This window comes from Melopsittacus undulatus, chromosome 12 (assembly GCF_012275295.1).
Source record: "Melopsittacus undulatus isolate bMelUnd1 chromosome 12, bMelUnd1.mat.Z, whole genome shotgun sequence".
In the NCBI taxonomy this organism is placed as follows: domain Eukaryota; kingdom Metazoa; phylum Chordata; class Aves; order Psittaciformes; family Psittaculidae; genus Melopsittacus; species Melopsittacus undulatus.
The window spans coordinates 9,411,198-9,435,300 of NC_047538.1; the positions used below are offsets into that span (position 1 = coordinate 9,411,198).

The following is a 24,103-nucleotide window of genomic DNA, read 5'->3' on the forward strand; positions in this document are numbered from 1 at the left end:
GCGCCTGCGCGGCGCTGCGGGCGGAACCGGCCGAGCGGTCCGGAGGGGGCGCCGGGGGCTGCGTGCAGGGGCTCGGAGCGGGCCCTGCCCGAGACAGCGTTGAGGCCCTTTATGCCCAGCCCCGGTTAGATGTCCCCCCCCGTTAGGAGCGGGGCTTGACGCATGCAACGGCAGGAGCCACGTTCTTGGAAGGTTCTGGTGCTGCCGCAGGGCAAGAGAGGCTCCCGGTGTCGTCCCAAGCCCAAGTAACGGCATCAGGGCCTCATCAGGAGCCGCTTTGCTTGGCCAGAGCTTTCCAACCACTGCTCGGTTCCGTTGTCATAATAACTACGGACTTCTGCCTCAGTCTCCCCTGTTCTGGCAGGTTCAAACCATTCCCCTTGGCCTGTCCCTGCAGGCCCTTGTCCAAAGCCCCTCTCCAGGTTTCCTGGGCTCACTCACGAAGGTGCTGGAATGCGGTGTTCTCACCAGTATCCCATGTACAGAATAACCTGGCTAGCCCATTCTGCCCTGTTTCCAAGTATTTTGTTACCCTCCAGATGAGGAAATGTGGTTTGTTCTTCTCTATCCCACCACCATCCCAAGCAATCCAGGGGGATGCTGGTTGGAGCACGCCCTCCCCACTTCCCCCCTGGAATGCCGGTGATGGTTTGCCCATCTGGCAGGGAAGGACACGGCGTTTCCTGAGTGTTTTCCAGGCCGTTTCTGATGCCTTTCCAAAGACCTTTTCCCTAGTTCCATTGGGAACAGCTGCAGGAAAGCTCCTCCCCGAGGGAGGGGAGCAGTCACATCGGTGCTTAGGAACAACCTCAGGACACTGGAGCAGAGCAGCACCCTGCAAGGAGGGGGCTGGAGGTGATGGCCGGGGCACACGCAGGGCTTTGCAGGGTCACATTCACCTCCCATGTACAGCGGGGCAGATCCAGTGCTCCGTGGCTTCCGGGTCACATCCTGCCCCGTGCCCGGGAGAGGTGTCAAGCACCGAGTGACCGAGGAGTGAGCAGGAGCATGCGGGAGGAACGCGTGTCGGGAGCGCTGGAGATGCCCCTTGCAAGGAGAGGAATGGAGCCCCTCTTCCATGAGCAGCCCGAGACTGGGAACCAGTATCTGGAAGATGCTCTGCTACGGAATTACCTGCAAGCACACCTTCCTGCCAAGGTCTGGAGCGCGCCGGTGGGGTTCCGCGTGTGCATAGCCCCGGTCGCTGGCTGAGGCTGTGAACTGACCCCGTCTCTTGGCCCTGTTGTGCCTTCCAGCATGGAACTGGGGGGAATTTATCAGCATTCCTTAAAACTTGTTCTCTGCGACTCAGTAAAGGGGTGGAAAATACTGGCAGGATGTGAACAGAAGGGGCTGAGGGGGCTCCTGGGTGTTGCGATACGAGTGGTGGTTTTGTTGCCTGATGGTCCAGAGAAAGACGTTTCAGAGCAAGGGAAAAGTGCTTCCAAACTGCTGTGCTCTTCCACGCCTCTCCCACAGGCAAGAGGAGCTTCTAAGGACCTTTCTTCCCAAAGGAACAGGGCTCTTCTCATGTTCAAGAGGCTGCAAAGGCCGTTGGGGTTTGCTTCTTCTCAGCACAGGGCTGGTTTTCAGTCAGAGAAGGCTCTGTACTTACTGGTGGGGTGAGACCCTGAGCTGTGGGTCTGTGCTCCGTGAGGTCCAGGCCTGCAGGACCCCCTGGGAGAGGGCAGCTCATCTCATGGCTGTGCTCAGAGTGTGACCCCTCTCCATGGTTTACACCAGCACAACCAGTACAGTGACCTGTAAAGCCACTGGGTGCTGAGGGGCAGAACCCGGCTTTCAGCGATGCTCTCCCTGCCCCTGCTTGCTCTCCTGGTCTGGGAGGCCTTGCAGAGTGTGGTGGCAGTGCTTTTGTCACAGCCATCTCAAAAGACACGGGTGAGTTCTCCCTAAGCACCACAGTGGCCTTCTTGCCAGAAGAGAAGACCAGAAAGAAGGATGCCTTTGGGCAACCAGGAAGATCTTGCTCCACCTCTGCCCCTTTGGAAGAAGCAGGGTTCAGATCTCCCACAGAATAAAAGGGTCAGTGCTGTCTTTCACTGGAGCCAAGGATGCTCTTAGCTCCTTCCCCAAAGAGACAAAAGCAGCTGCAAAATGCACCTGGGAATCAGCAGCACATCCCTTCGTTCCTGTGCTCGGTCCCAGCGGGGCAGTGTTGCCTCATTGCTGAAAGGCAGAGCTCAGGATCTGCTTCATGCAGCTCCCGCTTGCCTGCAGCCCGAGAGGAGCTCTCCATGTCAACACCTTCCCCTCCAGGAGAGCAGCGGCCCATGAAGCTCTGTGTGTCCCACGGCAGCAGGCACCACGCTGGGGGTTGGTTCCTTTGTGTTCAGTGGTGAACACAGAATGAATGGAGCAATTTGAGGGTGGTTTCTGCAGAGCAAAGCTCCTGCTTTTGCTGGGCATCGTTTTGAGCTCTTGCTCTTTGATCCTCCTGAAAGTACAGCCTTCAACAGAAAGGTTTGTACTGTCAATACGCAATAACTTGCACATTTCCCATACACTCATCCCAGGGACATACTCTCCATACCCTGGTGCAGGTGTTATGTATGGAGTGCACAGGCTGCTGTGTGTCACATTCAGCAATCACCAGCATAGCAGCTTTGACAGTGTTCTTTTGGCTCAGAAACAAACACATTCACTTGGTTTGTGAGGGTCAAGGGGTGAGCTCCCAGCTGGGCAATCAGAAGGGGTTGGAAACCATGGATGGGGTGAAGGAGCTGTTGCAGTTTGAGCTCTCTGTGGTGTGCTGACCAAGAGACCTGCATGGTAGAGGCATTCTTCTGCCCACAGAAAAACAGTTCAAAGGTTCTTGTGCTTCAGGGATCAGCAAAATCCATGACCCTTGTATTGGGATGTTGTGCCTCTAGAACAACCTTCGGGTTGCTGTCAAGGTGACAGGCACTGGAGGCATACACTGGTCCCAGCTGAGCTCCACTGACAGCAAACGGGGGTGCAGTGTGAGCCGTGCCAGTTGACAGGGCTCTCATGTGTGGATTTGGCTTCTTTTGTGATTTTTAACACTATTTCACTGTTCACCTGAAGGAAAACTGGTCTGAGGATGGAGACTTCCAGAGCAGTAACTGGGCAGTGTGTGGTGATCCTCAGTACACACACTGAACAGCACAGCCGTGAACAAATCAATCCTACGGGATGGAGCTTAATGAAAAGTCAATACGGGGGAAGCAGGAGGGGAAGAAGCAGTGTTTGTATTTCATCACCAGCAAATTAATGTGTTTTATAACTGCACCACTTTGGGTACAGCAACTACAGCACTCCCCTCCGTCACTGTTCTGCGAGGAGGAACTGAGCATCTCTTGATGAACAGCAAAAGATATTCCTCTGATGAAAGCAAGTGTAGGTCAGTGCCCCTCTGACTGCCACTACAGCTTTGGGGGTATTTGTGCTGATGGAGGTCCAGCAATGCTGGAAGTTGTACCCACCTGGCCTAATTTTAATCCTCTGTAAATCAGGTAATTTAATCCTCAGCAGCATTCCTTGGCTTTGGCCACAGCCAGTGAAGAGCACTTGCAGCAGGCAATTCCCGTCACCTTGAAAGAGGTGTCCAGGAGGGCTGGAATGAGCCCCTGCTCTGCAGGTGCTGGTTTCCCTCTGTTAACTACAGACACACCACTCTGTCCAAGTCAGCCAAGCCTGGCTGAGACAGGGCACGTGAATCCTCATCCAGGGCCATTCAGGAAGGTGGGTGCAGGATGGATATTTGACTCTAGACTCCCTTGGCACCAGGCTGGAACTCAACTGATTGCTCCATCCCTCCTATTCTAACCTGATAGGCAGGTAACTCCTGAGCCCAGTGGAAGCTTTCCTACACAGATGCAGGCTTTTTGGGTTTGGCAGCTCTGCCCCTGGCATTCTCCTCCAGCAGTAAATCACAGAGTGGCTGAGGTTGGAAGGACCTCTGGAGATCGTCTCGTCCAGCCCCCCTGCTCATGTGCATCTGTGTCACTCTCAGCCCTGATACAAAAGCTCTTCTGTCTCCTGTAGAATCCAGAGATGCTGCCAAAAGTAACTTGAAAAAATGATTTTTTTTGGGAAAAGCGACAGCTGAGCAGGGCTGTGCCAGCAGAGGCTGAGGGACAGGCTGTCCTGCTGCATTACAGGAGTCATGGAAGGGTTCAGTGGCAAGAGACCGCTAGTGCCAGAGGACAGGACAGTCAGTGCTCTGCCATTCCAGCTGGGATGAGGCTCCTTGCCTTCCAGGAGCGTGCTGAAGGGCTCTTGTTGCTGTTCACAGGTACTGCAGGAGGTGGAACGGGACCTGGAGAGATTCGGGAACCGCCTGCTCACGCAGATCAGAGCCTTGGGCTGGGAATGCGAGCTGAAGCCGCCGGTGCTCCGGCAGTATGATGCCTGGGGACGGCGTGTGGATCACATCGCCACCTGCTCTGCCTGGAGGAGGATGAAGGAGATTGCAGCAGAAGAGGGGCTGGTGGCTGAGGCCTATGAGAGAAGATACTCCAACTGGAGGTAAGTGGGGAGGACGGGAATGACTTGATGGTATTCTCAGCGAGGTGTAACCAGTTGTATAACAGGTACCAGATGATGCATGGGCAAAAGCACACCTACTGCTGCACTGAACAGCAGTGTCTGTCTGCTGCAGTGTTCCACATCAGTGATGAGAAGCTGTCACTAATAGCTCATAATATTCTTTGATGTCACCTTCCTGATCCTGGGGCCTGGCAATCTGCACTGCCTCAGCTTTACATGCATTTGTTGTATCCCAGCTAAAGAGCTAGGATTTGACTTGAAGTTTTGCTGTGGAGACTGACCCACATTTCTTACTGTCATGGGTTCAGCAGTAGCTCATGCTCTGCCAGGGAGGAGGGAGAGATAGGGCGCCTGGTCTGGGCTAGTCGGGGAGGTATTCCATACCACAGCACGTCCTGCTCGGGGAGGGGACTGGAAGCTGGCCGGGAGGGAAGGGGGGAAGCTCTCTCTCTCTTCCAGGCTGGCCTCGTGGCAGTGGGCGGTATCGTATTCTCTCTCCCGGTTTGTCTCGTCTAACATTGATTTGTTATTGGTGATACACGGGTAACCAATGTACAGGGGGGTAATACAGAGAAATTGTACAAGGGAGTTAAAGGAATTCCTTTGCTTAAACAAAAGTATTGTCTGTCCTAAGTACCTGCCATTGCCACCTTGCCAAGGCATTGATTACTGCTGGAGGGGAAGAAGCAGATGCTAGTTCTACTGACAAAAGCAGATGAAAGGGCCTGCTGATAAGCCTGGGAGAGGCAGACTGGGCAACCAAGCCTTAAGACCATGACAAAAGCACACATAATTGGTCCTACTGATAAGCGGCAGGAGAAGCAGACTGGGCGCCGACTAAACCCTAAGGTCATATCTGAAGATTAAAAGGTGTAAAGGTTAAGAACATTTACTTCATCTTGAAGACCCCTACCCACAGGAGGAAGACTCATTTACTTCATCCTGAGACCCCTGCCCATGATCAGAAGGGGCACTGCGCAAGTGCAAAGGACCTTCCGGCTCATTATAATACGAAGCGGGGATAGATAACAAATATAGGCGGATTGAGCAACCTCATGTCTATGTATACCTTAAGAGAATAAATGTAAAGGGACAACAACCCTGAGGTGTGCATGCTTTGCAGGAGCTATCCCCATGCACCTCAGCGCTGAATAAAAGCATACCTACTTTACAACTTTTAACTAGTTGTGGAGTCTATCCGCGCATCATTGGTACCAGTAGTGATTCTGTTATACCTTGATTGCTGGACTGATTTTACCTCAATCCGTGGGAGTTGTATTCCTCTGGCTCTCCTTCCCATCCCTCCGAGAGTGGGAAGGTGAGGGGGGGAGGGGAAACAAAGGGGGAACTGTGCAGATTTAGTTTAAACCACGACAGTTTTTTGGCGCCCAACGTGGGGCACGAACCCACAAAATAACAACAAATCTGACAGGATTTATAGTCATTTGTCACAATGCTGTTTTATTGGCTCTCACAGTTTTTTCTCTTGATCTCACGGTTTCAGGATTTTACCAATTTTCATATATATTAGCTGTGTTAGTGTTTATCAAGTATGGGGTTTGGGCTAAGGTTCTTGTCTCATTGTACTTTATGTTAATGACTTGTAATACAATAGAAGCATTGATCATGAAACTGATCTGCTTTATGCTCCCGGTATGGTCACCAACTTTATATTTTGGGAGGTATATAATAGAAGTGCTTAGGAATTTCACATCTTTTTTCTCCTTCTCGGGTGGTCAACCTGTGAAGGAGACATTCTTCTATCCTCCCAGTGTTCTCTCCAGATGGTCTACAACATCATTTGAGGGTTTTGAAGTTTTTGAATGGCCTTTTAATACTGTTGAGACTTGTATGCTGATTGTGATGGGGATCACCATAGTAGCACGCATACAGAGTGTGTTTTGCTCACAGTTATTTCATCTGATTTCAAGAGTTAAGCGGAGTCAGGTCTGGTCCTGTATTGGGGTTAAACGACGAAATAGGAGGACCAGGAGATCTTCCCAGAGGCTGGACAGTCATGAGTGGCAGGGTGTGTGGGATAGTATGGGCAAGCATCTAGGTCAGTGGGCCCCTCCAGTACTTTGGAATTTTACTCCCGAACAAGTGAAGAATCCAGAAGAATTAGTAAAACACCTAAATGAGGTGTGTTGTCGTCCTGGCCATACCAGAGATGGACAAATTACAGCAACGTGCTGGGGCTTGGCCTATGCTTATAGGGCCTTGATTGACACTATCCAACACCTTCAAAAGGAAAAAAATGTCCCTGGATCTGAGAGCAACACAGAAGTCAGCGCAGCTGTTCCAACTCCAAGTACATCAGCTACACCATCCCCAGCGGCAAGTACAGTTGCTACCCAAACTTCAGCTGTGACAGACAGTGCAGCTACCCCAGTAACGAGTACAGCGGCTATTCAACCCTCGACTGCGACAGACAGTGCAGCTACCCCAGCAACAAGTACAGTTGCTACTCAAACTACAGTGATAATCACTGCATCTGAACTAGAGGACCAATTCGTACCAATATCGGTTGCTCCTGTACACAAGAGGAAAACCAGAAAGGAGGCAAGAAGGAAGAGGCAGGATGAAGAAACTATGCATCCACTACCTGGTCTAGTATCTGATCAGGGGTCATCATCACATGACGAAGAAGAAGAGGTGACTTCTCGATCTCGGACCTCAACTGAGCTGCGGAATATGCGAAAAGATATCACCCGTCAATCAGGGGAGCACATCATCACCTGGCTGCTCTGATGTTGGGATAATGGGGCCGATGGTCACGAACTAGCAGGTACAGAAGCCAAGCAGCTGGGATCACTTGCTAGAGAAGGGGGAATTGACAAAGCAATTGCAAGAGAGAAAAAGTCCCTCAGTCTTTGGAGGCAGCTTTTGGCAGCTGTGAAAGAAAGGTTCCCATACAAGGATGATGTTATGAGTTGTTCGGCCAAGTGGACTACTATAGACAAAGGCATCCAGTCCCTGAGGGAATCAGCTATCATAGAGATGATCTACCACACCAAGCCAAATAATGGGAATGTACCCATAGACCCAGATGAAGTCGAATGCACATGACCCATGTGGTGAAAGCTTACACGAAACGCACCATCATCATATGCCCATCCATTGGGAATGGTAACCTGGAATGACATAGCACCACTAACAATGGATGAAATGGTTCATAAACTCCGAGAATTCGAAGACAATCTTACCCCTTCCGTCATCTCAGCTGTGGAAAAACTGTCTCATGATCTGAAACAGTTGAGGGACGATCTGTCTGATTTATCTAGCTCTTCACGTGTGCCAACACGCGTTTCAGCTATTAACAAAAGGCATCCTATTGCTCGAGAGAGAAAATATATAAGATACACACCACGGGCCACCCTATGGTTTTACCTGTGGGATCACGGAGAAGACATGACAAAGTGGGATGGACAACCTACTTCAGACTTGGGGGAACGTGTGAGTGAATTGAAGAGAGGAGCAGGGGCCATGACTGATCGCCCCATGAGAGCTGCAGCTTCAGTCTCTGGTGAACAGGTTCCCAGATGGATCGGAAGAGCTGATTTTACTCCAGCTCCTGTGATAAAGAAGAATAATCCCTTTCAACACGACTTAGGTGTCCAAGATTGTGACGACGATGACTATTAGAGGGGCCCTGCCTCCAGCCAGGTGGAGGTAGGGAACAATCGTATTTACTGGACTGTGTGGATCAAATGGCCTGGCACATCAGCCCCACAGAAGTATAAGGCTCTAGTTGACACCGGTGCACAGTGTACCCTGATGCCATCGAACTGTCAAGGGGTGGAACCCATCTATATTTCTGGAGTGACAGGAGGGTCCCAAGAGTTGACTGTACTAGAGGCTGAAATTAGCCTGACTGGGAAAAAATGGCAGAAGCACCCCATTGTGACTGGTCCAGAGGCTCCATGCATCCTCGGCATGGACTACCTCAGGAGGGGGTACTTCAAAGACCCAAAAGGGTACCGGTGGGCTTTTGGTATTGCTGCTTTGGAGACTGAGGAAATTGAGCAGCTGTCCACCTTGCCTGGTCTCTCAGAGGATCCTTCTGTTGTGGGGTTGCTGAAAGTCGAAGAACAAGAAGTGCCAATTGTGACCACAACAGTGCACTGGCGACAATATCGCACCAATCGAGACTCCCTGATTCCCATCCATAATCTGATCCGTAGACTGGAAAGGCAGGGAGTGATCAGCAGGACCCGCTCACCTTTTAATAGCCCCATATGGCCAGTGCAAAAGTCTAATGGAGAGTGGAGACTAACAGTAGACTATCGTGGCCTGAATGAAGTCACACCACCATTGAGTGCTGCCGTGCCGGATATCTTAGAGCTGCAGTATGAATTAGAGTCAAAGGCAGCCAAGTGGTATGCCACGATTGATATTGCCAATGCATTTTTCTCAATTCCTTTGTCAGCAGAATGCAGGCCACAGTTCGCTTTTACTTGGAGGGGTGTCCAGTTCACTTGGAACCGACTGCCCCAGGGGTGGAAACACAGCCCCACCATCTGCCACGGACTGATCCAGACTGCACTGGAACAGGGGCAAGCTCCAGAACACTTGCAATACATCGATGACATTATTGTGTGGGGTGATAACAGCTGAAGAAGTTTTTGAGAAAGGGAGGGAAATAATCCAAATCCTGCTGACAGCTGGTTTTGCCATAAAACGAAATAAAGTCAAGGGACCTGCACGGGAAATTCAGTTTTTGGGAATAAAATGGCAAGATGGACGTAAACATATCCCTACAGAAGTAATCAATAAGATAACAGCAATGTCTCCACCAACTGATAAGAAAGAAACACAAGCTTTCTTGGGTGCTGTGGGGTTCTGGAGAATGCACATTCCAAATTACAGTTCAATCGTAAGCCCTCTCTATCATGTGACCCGGAAAAAGAATGATTTCAAATGGGGTCCTGAGCAACAACAAGCCTTCGAGCAAATTAAATGCGAGATAGTTTAGGCAGTGGCCCTTGGACCAGTCCGGACCAGTCCAGATGTGAAAAATGTACTGTACACCGCAGCTGGGGAGAATGGTCCTACCTGGAGCCTCTGGCAGAAAACTCCAGGGGAGACTCGAGGTCGACCCCTTGGTTTTTGGAGTCGCGGATACAAAGGCTCTCAGGCCAGCTATACCCCAACAGAGAAAGAGATATTGGCAGCTTATGAAGGGGTTCGAGCTGCTTCGGAGGTCATTGGCACTGATGCACAGCTCCTTTTGGCACCCCGCTTGCCAGTGCTGGGCTGGATGTTCAAAGGCAGGGTCTCCTCTACACATCATGCAACTGATGCTACTTGGAGTAAATGGGCTGCACTAATTACACAACGAGCTTGGATAGGAAATCCCAGTTGTCCAGGCATTCTGGAAGTCATCATGGACTGGCCAGAGGGCAAAGGTTTTGGAATGTCACCAGAGGAGGAGGTGATGCGTGCCAAAGAGACACTACCATATAATAAATTGTCAGAAAGTGAAAAGCAGTATGCCTTGTTCACTGATGGGTCCTGCCGTATTGTGGGAAAGCATCGGAGATGGGAGGCAGCTGTATGGAGTCCTCAGCGACAAGTTGCTGAAACTGCTGAAGGGGAGGGTGAATCGAGTCAGTTTGCTGAGGTGAAAGCCATCCAGCTGGCCCTGGACATTGCTGAGTGAGAAAGGTGGCCAGTACTCTACCTTTATACTGACTCATGGATGGTGGCAAATGCCCTGTGGGGGTGGTTGCAGCAATGGAAGCAGAGCAACTGGCAGCGCAGAGGTAAACCCATCTGGGCTGCTGCATTATGGCAAGATATTGCTGCCTGGGTGCAGAAGCTGGTGGTGAGGGTACGCCATGTAGATGCCCACATACCTAAGAGTCGGGCCACTGAGGAACACCACAATAACCAACAAGTGGATAAAGCTGCTAAGATTGAAGTAGCTCAGATGGACTTAGATTGGCAACATAAAGGCGAATTATTTTTGGCGCGGTGGGCCCATGACACTTCAGGCCATCAGGGCAGAGACGCAACATACAAATGGGCTCGTGATCGAGGGGTGGACTTAACAATGGACACTATCGCCCAGGTTATTCGTGAGTGTGAGACATGTACTGCAATTAAACAAGCTAAACGGTTAAAACCTCTTTGGTATGGAGGACGATGGCTGAAGTATAAATATGGGGAGGCCTGGCAAATTGACTATATCACACTCCCACCAACCCACCAAGGCAAGCGCTATGTGCTTACCATGGTGGAAACAACCACAGGATGGCTGGAAACGTATGCTGTGCCCCACGCCACTGCCCGGAACACTATCCTGGGCCTTGAGAACCAGATTTTGTGGCGACATGGCACCCCAGAGAGAATTGAGTCAGACAATGGGACTCATTTTCGGAACAACCTTATAGGCACTTGGGCCAAAGAACATGGCATTGAGTGGGTATGTCACATCCCCTACCATGCACCAGCCTCTGGGAAAATTGAACGGTACAGTGGGCTGTTAAAAACTACACTGAGAGCAATGGGTGGGGGAACTTTCAAGCATTGGGATACACATTTACCAAAGGCCACCTGGCTGGTCAACACCAGAGGATCTGCTAACAGGGCTGGCCCAGCCCAGTCAGAACTTTTACATATTGTAGAGGGGGACAAGGTCCCTGTAGTGCACATGAGGAATTTGCTAGGGAAGACAGTCTGGGTTACTCCTGTTTCAGGCCAAGGCAAACCCACTCGTGGGGATTGCTTTTGCTCAAGGACCCGGATATACTTGGTGGGTAATGCAGGAAGATGGGGAAGTCCGATGTATACCTCAAGGGGATTTGATTTTAGGGGAAAACAGCCAATGAACTTAATTATACGTTGTTGCTTGCTGTGTAAGATTTTTATAGTCCATCAGCTAGATATCTTCAGGTCACCAGCGACTGGCCCTGACTTCGCTCTAACCATCGTCCCAACAGAGAATGAGCTTTGATAGAACCAGATGAGTTCTGCAGTAAAGGGATGATCAACATCGGCAGGCAACAATTCAGCACTGCACACAGACTTTCCTGCTACAAAAGACTATTACAAACTTAACATCATGGACCAAATGGACTCAATTGCATTATAGGGATTGGACCATGTATTAAGAAATGATTTCTTTCTATCTGTCTGGGTGTATGCAGATGTATATATATATATATATATGATGGTATATTGAAAATGTGGGATCTGAGCATGACGTGAATGGTATGGAATAAGGGGTGGATAATGTCATGGGTTCAGCAGTAGCTCATGCTCTGACAGGGAGGAGGGAGAGATAGGGCGCCTGGTCTGGGCTAGTCGGGGAGGTATTCCATACCACAGCACGTCCTGCTCGGGGAGGGGACTGGAAGCTGGCCAGGAGGGGAGGGGGGAGCTCTCTCTCTCTTCCGGGCTGGCCTCGTGGCAGCAGGTGGTATCGTATTCTCTCTCCCGGTTTGTCTCCTCTAACATTGATTTGTTATTGGTACTGTTAGCGATTCTGTTATACCTTGATTGCTGGACTCATTTTACCTCAATCCGTGGGAGTTGTATTCCTCTGGCTCTCCTTCCCATCCCTCCGGGAGTGGGAAGGTGAGGGGGGGAGGGGAAACAAAGGGGGAACTGTGCAGATTTAGTTTAAACCACGACAGTTTTACTTTTAAAAGCTGCACTTCACATGCACTGCCTGGCATAAGATGCCTCCCAGCCAGCCTTGCACTGTCCGTCCCTCTGGGACTGAGAAACTGCTGCTCTTTTTCTGGAGGAAGCAGGTTTTGCCTTCTTGGAAACGTGCAGTCTGATTCTCACCTGCTTTGACTGTATTTTGTTTCTCTCTTCCCATCAATATGTTTTACCCTCCTGCTGTGGCACTGCTGCCTAACCCCTCTGTTTCCCCTCACTCTCTTTCCTATAGCCGCCTGCATCAGGCTGTCAAACTCTACTTGTTCTCAAGCTCCTCTGGAGGATTCAACTGTCCACTGGCCATGACAGATGGGGCAGCCAAAGTCATTGAGGTATGAGCTTAGCTGGGCTCGGAGGGCACAGCCCACATCCTGGCAGTGCTGGTTAGACTGGAGCACTGGCCAAGGATGGAGCAGAGCTCATCTGCCATCTGGCTCTGGGCACAGCCCTCCCTTGCTCTGTGACTCAGCTCCGTCTCCCACTGCCTTTCTCCTTTAGTTATAGAGTCTTTGTGCCCAGCCTTTCTGTTTACCTACAGCACTGTGTACAGTAAGGCCTTTGCTGCACATGTGGCACTGCAGGTAGCTGGGAAAGTGTCCCATGTGCTTGTTGTAAGATAGTTTGTTATCCTGTTTGTGGTGTGGAGCTGCAGCTCAGTGTCTGGGCCAGATCCATACCTGATGTAAATAAACCGACCTAGCAAGACTTGTCACTGTCTGAAGATTTGCCTCTGCATCTTGGCAGCACCTTTTGCACTGTGGCCATGCAGAGAAGAGCTAGTCCTGGTCATTTCCATTCAATAAAAGGTCAAAAACATAATGCAGTGACCTGTTTCCTTCAGCTCTTTGAGTGCTGCTGACACTCAGAGTCTATGAACGTGTGCTGATACCTGGCACTGCTCTCCAAGCTCTCTGTCCAGATGTCTAGCACTGCAGAAACCCCAGGGGTACAGGGATGCAACACAAGCAAACAGGGATGCAAACAGGGATGCAAACAAGCTCCAGCAGCCATGCAGGAGCTGGGCAGGTTCAGGCTCTCAGCAGTAGGTGCAGATGTGCTGCAGTGCAGGACAGTCAGTGTCCTGCTCACCTGCTTGCAGACGATCCACTTGGAGCCTAGGACATGAGTGGTTATGAAGGCAACTGCCTAGTTTCATCTGCTGTGTTATCATCATCCTAAGTTCCTCTTCCTTCCCCCAAAACAGTCACTGGGTATTCCTGGATCTCTGAAAGAGGCTTTTGGCCATCTGACATCCCGCGACCCCAAGAAGTTCTGGACCTCTGGCCAGTGGATGACGGAGCGCAGGGGAGGCTCTGATGTTGGTATGTGTTCTGAGGTGGGAAGCAGCTGCAGCCGCAGCCAGATGTGTGAGCAAGGACTGAGAAAATGGGGAACTTATAAAGCCAGGTGTCTGGTTTGGGAAACTTGAGCAAAAGTCATCCAAATCCTCTGCATAGCTCTGCTTTTTAACCAGGAAAAGGCCCAATCTGCACGCAGCACACAGGCAGGTACAGAGCTGTGTTCCTTGCACAGATAACACACTCCTATCTAGCCCTCCAATCTAAACCTTGAACCAACCAGAGCCATCCCAGCTGAGACTGACAAAGTATTCTTGGCCTTCAGCTTTGAATGTCAGCAATACTGTGATGGGCCAGGAAACCACAGACCTCCAGAGAGAAACGTGGAAGGGGCATCACCATCTGCTGAAGCTGCAGTTGGTTTCCTGGTGAAGAAGTGAAAGGACCAGCTGTGGAGTGAAAGGTGTACATCCTGGCAGGACTCCTGATTCTGTCAAATCCTTTGTTGTACTGGGCTGTGGTAACTCCTAAAGACATGGAGCCACTGGATACACCGAGGTGTGTTCTGCTTATAGAGCACTGCCATCACCAGCCCTTAGCCTGGAGCAGTTGCTGGAGAGCCTTGCAGTGAAGCAGATTTCCTTCTAGTACTTAACTCTGGCTGCATTTCTTATCCAAGGTCAATGAAAGAGATTAGCAGCTAATCCATACTCCACCTTCATTGCAAGAGGTGACTTACAAGAGCTGCTGCTTAAACTGGAAATCAGCACCGATTAATACAGGAGTTCCCATAAAGCCAGGATGATCTTCTCCTTCCTTTCAGCTAACGGCACGGAGACAGTGGCCAGGAAGCAGCCAGATGGAACATATCGTCTCTATGGTTTCAAATGGTTCACATCTGCAGCTGATTCTGACGTGACACTTACCCTGGCCAGGGTAGTGGATGCTGAAGGCCAGGTAAAGCAGTCCTGTTTGATGGTGGAACCAGCTGAAGGGGAAGGGCCATTCTTTTTCTTCCTTCTTTCATTGTAATGAAATCTCTTTGCATGCTTTTCCCATGGCCCCAGGGTTCCGGTGGCCTGTCCCTGTTCTTCCTCAAGGTTCGAGATGAGGAGGGGAAGCTCAACAACATCCAAGTGCAAAGGCTGAAAGACAAGTTGGGCACGCGGCAGATGGCAACGGCAGAGCTGTGGCTGGATGGAGCTAAAGCAGAGCTAGTAAGTAAAGTTCCACCTTCCTCTTGGGACTGGGCTGGCCTGACATGGCAGAGCAGGGGACCCCTGGGGGTTTTGGCAGTGATACCAGCTGGAGAAGTTCCTCTCCTCCACCTCTGTGGCTGGCTGGTCACCTCACAGAACGCTTCACCAATGGGACTGTGTGGGGCAGAGCTGAAAACAGCTCAAGAAAAGATGGGAGGGAAGGAAAAAGGAAACAAGTCATTTCAGGCTGGTCATTTCCCTGATCCTGTCACACTGACCCAGCCGAGGAACTGTTCTGAGGGACCAGAACTGATCATGCTGATGGGGTCTCCAAAGCCACCTCTTTGGTTATGCTAAAATGAGATAGTGATGTTTTAAAGTAAGGAGGTCTATGTGATGCCTGAGGGAGTGGACAGCCTGGATCTGTCTGTGACACAGCTGTCACTGTGATAGGTGTCCACTTCCAAGGCTGTGCCTGCACAGCTTCCACCAGCCTTTGTTCCTTGATGCTTCCAGATCTCTGCAGAGGGTCGAGGAGTGGCCTCCATCTCCAACATGCTGAACATAACTCGGATCCACAACGTCATTGGTGCAGTAGCTTCCATGAGAAGGTGAAGGCAGCATGGATCCCCCCAAAAACTGAAGGAGCAGCTTATCAGGACAAGGGGACTTTGCAATGCTCAGCATTGTGGCTGATTGACTTTGCAGGCACAGGTCTGGAAGCCAGCAGTGCTGGAGGAGGTTGGCCTGTGGGTGGGTGACCAAGGGTTCTTCTAGTGGGGGTGGCTGGGTGGGAGAGCTCACAAGCAGGAGATTGCTGCTCTGACTGCTTCCCCTGGCTGTGTTCTCCAGGATGCTCAGTCTGAGCAGGGAGTACGCCCACAGGAGGGTTGCCTTTGGGAAGCTCCTCAAGGACCATCCTCTACACATGCAGACACTAGCGCGGATGGAGGTAAGGCCCTGGGGAGCTGAGCTGAACCTGTGGTGAGGAAAGAGGGCAGAGATCCTCAGCTGTATTGAGCACAGGCAGCTGCCTCCATGTGCAGCAGCCAGGCTGCTCCTGCTACAGTGAGCAGCTGGGGAATCACCATGGTCTAGTGGGATTTGATCTGATGATGGACCTAGCTTCTCTGCTGAACTTCACATTACCCTAACCTAATCCTGCAAGGAGTGCCAAGGTTCATGCATGCACCTACTGGGATATGCCTTTGAGTTGGTCATTAGCATCAGGGTCTAAGGATGACACCACAGTCTCTGAATCTGCAGTTAACAGACCCTCCTCCAAGAGTGCTACAGACTCACCCAGCTTCCGGGGTAGCTCATGCACCAGGAGATGGGCTGTTCCCAGCAGGCTCGAAGAATTCTTGAGCAGTGACCATGCACTTCAACTTCCGAGGTTTGTCTTCACTGTGTCCCTGCACAGGGCTCAGCACTACAAGACACCGAGCCAGAGAACAGCCTCTCGGTGTGGATGCCACCTAAGGCAGTAACACACAGTGGAAGGGAGAGCAGCGTGAGCTGGCACTGGCTCTGGGGAGGAATTTCATATGTGGGCCTTACCTCAGTGAACACCATCTCACAACTTGGCACAGTGCTGAGCTGTAGCTGCTCACTACATCAGAGGACACCACTTCCCACCCCTACTAAAGCTTCAGCAGGAAAGCACACAGGCACACTGTCCTCCTCCTCTCACCCCTCCAGGCACTACTTTTCCGCAGTGGTGTAACACCAACCCCTGGGCTGCAGTAGGTTCATGCAAATGTGTCTTAACAGCATTTAAAACTCCTCTTGAGGGAAGTGGTCAGCATCTGATATAACTTACAGCTCCAGCAGGTCTTAGCCTGTGGCCAGAACTGTGCCTCTGAAAGACAGACCAGATCCTATATAGTCCCGTGGCTACAGAGCTTCATATCCCAGTAATTCACAAATCACAACTGGCCAGGGAAGTTGCTTAGCAAACAAGCTGTCAGAGACCTTGCAGATGCTGGTGCTCAGAGGTTGGCCATCAGATGTGTGCTCTTATGTTCCTTTCCCTTGGGAATGATGTGGATTTGTGCCCTGGATGCCTGATGGGAGCTCTGATAAGGTGCCAAGTGAGCCTGAGAAATGGCACAGCCCCTTTGCTCATACTAGAGTGCAGTATCCAAGAGCAGCAGCTCCAGACTGCCTTTATTATCTCATGTTTGTACCTTGCCTTGTCAGTGCTCTTTGCCTCTGGAGCTGTGGGTCTGTATGGGAGGCATTCTGCCCATGTCCAAGTATTGCACATCCCTTTGAGATGGTCTCACAGGCTGGAGTGAGCCCGAGTCAAAGATCCTTCCCAGTGAAGCTCACACTTCTCTGCCTGCAGGTGCAGACACGAGGGGCATTCCTGCTCCTTATGGACATCGTTCGTCTGCTTGGACTCACAGAAACCAACATGGCAAGTGAGCAAGACCGGCTTCTCCTGAGAGTGCTGGTACCAGCTGCCAAACTGTACACTGGGAAGCAGGTATGGAATGACCAGTTTGATGAAGAGGGGACTCTTGGCTCTGTAGGGACAGGCCAAGGGGAATGGCTTGAACCTGCCCGAGGGGAGACTGAGCTGAGCTCTTAGGCAGAAGCTGTTCTCTGTGAGGGTGCTGAGGTGCTGGCACAGGGTGCCCAGAGAAGCTGTGGCTGCCCCATCCCTGGCAGTGTTCAAGGCCAGGTTGGACACAGGGGCTTGGAGCAGCTGCTCCAGTGGAAGGGGTCCCTGCCCGTGGCAGGGGTTGGAGCTGGAGGAGCTTTAAGGTCCCTTCAACCCAAATGAGGCTGGGATGCTGTGATTAACCTGGAGTGGGGCTGTGGGGCTCGTGAGCAGGCACAGAGCTGGAAAGGGCTGTGATGGACACAACAGGATGGGCAGTGACAACAGGAGATACCAGCAATGGCTGCAAGCTGCAGGCCTGCAGCAGTTACTGGTCTGCACTGAGGTTGGACTCTGGGCAGCAGACTTGTCCCTTTGCTCTCAAGGGCACAGATCTGCATCTGATCAGCACAGCCACAGAGCACTGTGCCCACAGGCGAATGGTGCTGAGCCTGCTCTAAGACCAAGAGGGGCACTGAGCCATGGGGAATATCTGTTTTCTAACTAGGAGTAAACAGGTGAGAACAGCTTAGCATCAGCCTTCAACTTCAGAGGCCTGCCCCTGTTCTAAGTGCCCTCAGCTTACACACCATAGGCAAGTAGAAGACAAAGATCCAGGTGCCAGGGAAACCACAGGTTTATCCTTACCTGGAGAGCACTGTACTGAGACAGGATCTCTCTGGATCTTCTCCCGAGGTCTGACTGCTCCTGCCCATCCTCTCAGTGTTACTCAGCCTTCACTTCTGAGCTCCTCCTCCTGCATCTGCTTCAGCACATCCGTGGGATCCAGTCAGTGCCATCCCAGCAGGAACTGCTGTGTGCCATGACAGGTTTCTGGTTGCTCTTTCCCCATCTGCAGCGTGGATCATGCCAGCTCTCTGCATTTTGCAGGCTTCTGCTGTGGTTATTGAGGCAATGGAGAGTTTTGGAGGACAAGGTTACATGGAGGATACAGGCTTGCCAGTCATTGTCCGTGATGCTCTGGTAAGAAAGCAAGAGGAGAAGCTCCTGTGTGCCTCCTGCTCCCCTGCCCAGTACTGCATGGCTGCCCCTGAAGATGTTGCTGCCTTCCTGCTGAGCCCAGCCATCCGCAGGGAGGGGATGTGGTTTGTTCCTGCTGCTGCAGTCGTCTCCCAGCTCCCATCACCACTGCCCCTTTCTGCTTGTGCTGAGGCATCCCTGGAGATTCCCTTGGCATCCCTTAGCTCTGCCCCATGGCTTTGGTTCCTCACATTCCCCTTTCTTTAACTGCAGTGGCTCCCAGTGGCTCCTTCAAGCTCTTCCACCCGCAGGTGCTGTCCATATGGGAGGGAACAACCAACATCCTGTCCCTGGATGTGCTGCGATCCCTCAGCAAGAGCCAAGGGCAGGCGATGGCCGCGTTCCTCTCCTCAGTGCAGGTGAGCTCAGCCTCATGTGCCTGCGGTGGCAGAGCTCTCTTGGGGGTTTATGCTCCTGCTGAGCAGGGTGCAAGCTTCAGACAGGTATTCAGGACCTGTCCCCCCATAGCACTGACAAAGCAGAACTCCGGCAGTGCTTGGCTGGGATCTGTGTGCTGCAGAAAGCACAGTGCCTTCCCCCTCAGCAGTGAAAAGGTTTTGCATTGTGGGAGCTCCTTGTGACAGGTCCCTCTGTAAATGTCCTTTTACTGTGAAGGAGTCACCTTCCTGACCCCAAAATCGTTCAGTGCTTTTGCTGCTTCACTGGAAAACCACACCAAGACTGCTTGTGCCCTGCTAGTGAAGCTTCAGCAGGGCTACCCACTGCGTCACTTTGATTCCCACTGAAAGGATGGAGAAAGCCCAAACGATTCCATTGCTGCCTCTTTAGATCTGCTCTTCTCTGGCTTTACCTACTGGCTGCTCTTCCAGAGGTGCAGCACTGGCAGTTGTTCAGGTTTCAAAAGCACAGGAGCAAGAGGCTGCTGGTAAAGAGCATCTTGGTCTGGCACTGAAATGGAGGAGGAAGGGAGCCAGTGGTGGGCTCTAAAGCAGTTTGGAAAGGCACCAGCCTGCACAGGCCTACACTTACACTACTCTGAACCAATCCCCCTACTCAGTCCTCGGAGCACCTCCCTGGGGAAGCCGAGGGGGTCCCTCCAGCTTAATGGAAGCATTAAAGAACACAGCAGTGGGATCCAGAGCAGGCACCTGCACAGCAGGAACGCCAAGTACTGAGGTGTCTCCATCAGCAAGCTCCTCATTGCTCTCCCACAAACCATGCTGTGGATGAGACTGGAGGTAACGAGGGAGCACTGACTTCAGAGCTCTCCACATTCCAGTAAGTGCCATTGCACCCGCTGCTGCTCTTGGCTGCCTCCACTTCCATGGGGAATGCCTGGGACAGGCTGGGCTGGGAGCAGTGCTACTGCACTGGTTCTGGATAGCACAGACTGGCACATTTACCCTGCACAGGTCACAGCTTCTCCCTCTCACCATGCACTGAAGGGCAGAGCAGGGGGTATTCCTGCAGGGTGCATCCGAGCTGCATCGGGCAGGAAGGTGCTGAGCTCCCACAGCAGCATCAGGGCTTCACTCACAGGAGATGAACAACCTCTCCCTGAGCTCCAGGTGTTCAAACTCTCGGGATCTGTGGGAGTCTGGCTCATTCGGAAGCACCTTTCCCACTCCTGTCTAGTGAGGACATCATTTGGCCCTGCATAAAAGGATTTTTACTGTCCCAGTCCATTCCCTTTTTATTGATGCACATGAAATGAGTACACTTTATTTTACGGCTGCCCATCAAGGTTCTCAGTGCAGGATCTGTGCCCATGACAGGCTCTGGTGGAAGCAACATTTGTACTTGGTGCAAACCAGCACTTGGTTCTTTGGGGGTCATCCCCTCAGGGTAACGTCCCCCTCACCCTGCTGTCACCTACCTGTGCTTCTCCCCTGTGCCAGGTGCCATTGATCACAGTGCAGTATCTATCCAGTGCTGTCAGCTGGGAGCAGGACCCCATGTCCCAGTTGTCCTCAAGAACAAGGGGTGCAGAGAACTTCCCCAGCCCCACACCAGACAACAGATTTTGGGGGTTGTGATACACATGGAGGTTTGTTACAAACAGGTCATTGGTCTGCAGAGCCTCTGGAGAACCCATGGGGAGAAGAGTGCATGTGAGAGGACAGCCCTGGGAGCCAGCTCAGCCCTGGTGGGAGCTCCAGGTGGAGACTCAGAACCCAGCCTGGTTTGTGTTGGAAGGGACCTACAGCAACAGCACCTGCCCCATCCCTGGCAGTGTTCAAGGCCAGGTTGGACACAGGGGCTTGGAGCAGCTGCTCCAGTGGAAGGGGTCCCTGCCCGTAGCAGGGGTTGGAGCTGGAGGAGCTTTAAGGTCCCTTCAACACAAACCAGGCTGGGATCTGGGACTCTTTGTCACATGAGCAAGCACAGAGCTGGAAAGGGCATTGATGAACAGTCAGATTAAAGGCTACAGCCTCTGCTGGGTTCATGCAGGCAGTGGTGTCCAAAGAGCAGCTGGTTTAGACTCCCAGCAGGGCATCACTTGTGATACCTGGGGCACTGGAGGAGCAGCAGCTTACCTCGACCAGGGGAGCTCTGAGGCACAGCTCAGTGCCTGATGTCCATTGGAAGAGAGCCCCTCTGGACCTGGGGCCTGTCCCACTGACACCACTTGCAGGGAAAAGCTCCTTTAAATCTGACTTTTCCTGCCTGGACACAGCTCTGGTGCCTTTGTAGAAGTAAGAGTGTAAAACCAGGAGAGTCAGAACCTGGTGCAGGTCCACGGTGAGAACTGGGATGGGATTTGGTCCACAGACACAGCTGGAAAACCAGCGCAGGAGCAGCATCACGGGGGCTCTGGCACACAGGAATTCTCCATGCTCACAGCCAGGCTGGGAGCTTCCCTTTGGCAACACGATCCCAGTAGCCCCTTCCCGTGCAGGAGGTGAACACGTTGTGGTTCTTCCTCTCATTGTTCTCCCTACAGAGAAAACTGGATCTGGCTTCGAGCACCGGGGGCCTGGAGCCCGCTGTGGGGCAGACACGGGCTGCACTGGGGAGACTGGAGCAGTTCCTGCGAGCAGCTGGTCCCAAGGGGCCACTGACGATGGAGCTGGCAGCAAGAGACTTCTCCTACACCCTGGCAAGGATCTACACAGGTGGGGGAAAGGGAAGCGATGGATTTCAGAGCGGGAAGAGGCCGGGAAGCTGGCCTGGCATGGCCGGGATTCACATCTACCCTTTAGGGTGGTGTGGAAGGAATCATAGAATCATAGAATAGTTAGGACTGGAAAGGACCTTAAGATCATCCAGTTCCAACCCCCCTGCCATGGGCAGGGACACCTCACACTAAACCATGGCACCCAAGGCTCTGTCCAACCTGGCCTTGAACACTGCCAGGGATGGAGCATTCACAACCTCCCTGGACAACCCATTCCAGTGCCTCACCACCCTAACAGTAAAGAATTTCTTCCAATCTAAACCTCCCCTGTTTCAGTCTGAACCCATTACCCCTTGTCCTGTCACTACAGTCCCTGATGAAGAGTCCCTCTCCAGCATCATTGTAGGCCCCCTTCAAACACTGGAAGCTGCTCTGAGGTCTCCAGCAGCTTCTCTTCTCCAGGCTGAACAGCCCCAACTTTCTCAGCCTGCCTCCATAGAGGAGGTGCTCCAGCCCCTGATCATCCTCATGGCCTCCTCTGGACTTGTTCTAACAGTTCCATGTCCTTTTTATGTTGAGGACACCAGAACTGCACACAGTGCTCCAGGTGAGGTCTCACGAGAGCAGAGCAGAGCAGAGGGGCAGGATCACGTCCTTCCAAACACAGGCAGCTCAGCAGGGCCAGTGCTGCTGATGTAACCCCCCTGCTGCTCCCGAGGGAGCCAGGAATACCGGTGCTTCCTTCCACAGGAGCTCTTCTGATTGAACACGCAGCTCGGCCTGGTGCTTCCTGCACAGACATCGCTGCTGCTCGAAGGTGAGTGAACCCCTGCTCAGGGTCTGGCCTAGGGGTACCATGAGCAGTGCAGCTTTGCTCTGCCTCTGGGAGCGGTCTCACCCCTCACCCAAGCTTTGTATGGTCACAGCTGAGGACAAGCAGCGTTCTGGGCTGGTTCCTGGTAATGCACCACAGGCAGTGGTGAGAGGGATGCAACCGGGGCAGCCCTCATGGCAAGAGCAGTGCTGGCTGCGCCCCGAGGCTGGGGCAATCCTTGTGTGTCCTCTGTGCAGGTGATGCAGTCAGGAGCTGTGTCCTGTGCCCTGTGTGCAGGTGATGCAGTCAGGAGCTGTGTCCTGTGCCCTGTGTGCAGGTGATGCAGTCAGGAGCTGTGTCCTGTGCCCTGTGTGCAGGTGGTGCAGTCAGGAGCTGTGTCCTGTGCCCTGTGTGCAGGTGATGCAGTCAGGAGCTGTGTCCTGTGCCCTGTGTGCAGGTGGTGCAGTCAGGAGCTGTGTCCTGTGCCCTGTGTGCAGGTGGTGCAGTCAGGAGCTGTGTCCTGTGCCCTGTGTGCAGGTGGTGCAGTCAGGAGCTGTGTCCCGTGGCCGTGGAGCTGGACAATGGCAGCTATGAGGCGGATGCAGCGCTGGTGGATGCGGTGCTGGTGGACGAGGGCAGCCCTGCCTGCAGCAGCCGGCCCTGACCAAGCTGGATCCCCCAGCTCCGGAGCCTGCGAGCCCAAATCCTGCGGCACGGTGGGGATGTGGCACCAGGGGCCAGGCCAAATCTGCCTGAGCCACCCCAACCTGCTCCAGTGCAACACCGCGGCTTCATGCCATCATCAGCTGCCACTGCCACAGCCTCGAGATGCAGTGAGGCATGGACATGGGCTTCCCATGCCCTGAAGCAGCAGCTCTGCAGGTACCAATGGGTGTTCTTTGCAGTGACAGAAATCAAAGTTAGTTGAAGCTGATTAAACACAGAAACGCACCTATTTTCCCTGTTCATCTCCTTGCTTCCCATTGCCATACATCACCTTCCACCCTGGCACTTGCTGGGATGGGTTTGATGTGGTGGCCACATCCCTTCACACAAGCAGCCTCTCGGCAGCTGGTCCTGAGGTAACGTTTGGCTAAACCAGAAGATTTGTAACTGTTTTGGGGGGCAGGGCTGCCCCGGAGCAGGGTGGGCACTGGGCACTACACAGCCTGGGGCCTGCTCTGGATCATTCCTTTTACATTCTGCTTTGTCTCACATGAGCTTTGCTTTTACTCTGAACGAACCTGGAGCAGCAGCTTTACCTTCATGTGATGGTTGTGGGTGCCTCATCCCTGTGCTCAGCTGAGGAGGGCCAGAGGAACGCTCTCACCCTCTTGCATTTCCCACATGGATACAGTCAATGGTCAGTGTCCACATGGGCACTGCTATGCAGAGCTGAGCTGGGGAGGAGGTGGCTTCAATCACATCCCTCCAGTGGCATCAGAACCATGGGAGCTGGTACCAGAACTGGTACAAATGGGCAGGTTGGACACGGGCTTGGAGCAGCTGCTCCAGTGGAAGGTGTCCCTGCCTGTGACAGGGGTTGAAGCTGGAGGAGCTTTAAGGCCCCTTCCAACCCAAACCAGGCTGGGATTCTGACATGAATCCAGCCCTGCTTTTTACACTGAAACCCCATAATCCTGCACCAAAGCAAAGGCCTCCATCGTGACTGTGTCTCATCACCCTCAGCCCATCCCTCCTCCTGCCTGCTGTCACCCTGATGACCAGAAGATTTTCATTAAGAAATTGCTAAGAACAGAAAACAGACACTGATGAACCAAGTGTCTGTTCTCATCCGCAGCGCTGCCCCATGGGGTCACCTCACCCCTTCCCAATGGAGCTCTCATGGATGTCTGAACACCA

The 24,103-nt window shown here is 52.5% G+C and overlaps 1 protein-coding gene across 1 annotated transcript; it reads left to right on the forward strand.

Annotated features, from left to right (window-relative positions):
* The first annotated feature begins 1,008 nt into the window (after positions 1-1,008).
* On the forward strand, positions 1,009-22,904 carry LOC101877602 (acyl-CoA dehydrogenase family member 11-like). Its single transcript, XM_034068420.1, has 14 exons — positions 1,009-1,158; positions 4,277-4,509; positions 12,434-12,533; positions 13,406-13,523; positions 14,323-14,477; positions 14,567-14,716; positions 15,215-15,309; positions 15,551-15,650; positions 17,049-17,189; positions 18,198-18,290; positions 18,599-18,706; positions 21,253-21,424; positions 22,177-22,243; positions 22,778-22,904. The coding sequence occupies exons 1-14, from the start codon at positions 1,009-1,011 to the stop codon at positions 22,902-22,904; spliced, it is 1,809 nt and encodes a 602-aa protein (XP_033924311.1).
* Positions 22,905-24,103: the final 1,199 nt, after the last annotated feature.

Bases quoted from the DNA above. Each gene is read 5' to 3' on its own strand.
- LOC101877602 (XM_034068420.1), top strand. From the start codon at position 1,009: ATGCGGGAGGAACGCGTGTCGGGAGCGCTGGAGATGCCCCTTGCAAGG. The intron at 4,510-12,433 runs GTAAGTGGGGAG...TCTTTCCTATAG, and splicing joins AGAAGATACTCCAACTGGAG to CCGCCTGCATCAGGCTGTCA. The intron at 18,707-21,252 runs GTGAGCTCAGCC...TTCTCCCTACAG, and splicing joins CGTTCCTCTCCTCAGTGCAG to AGAAAACTGGATCTGGCTTC.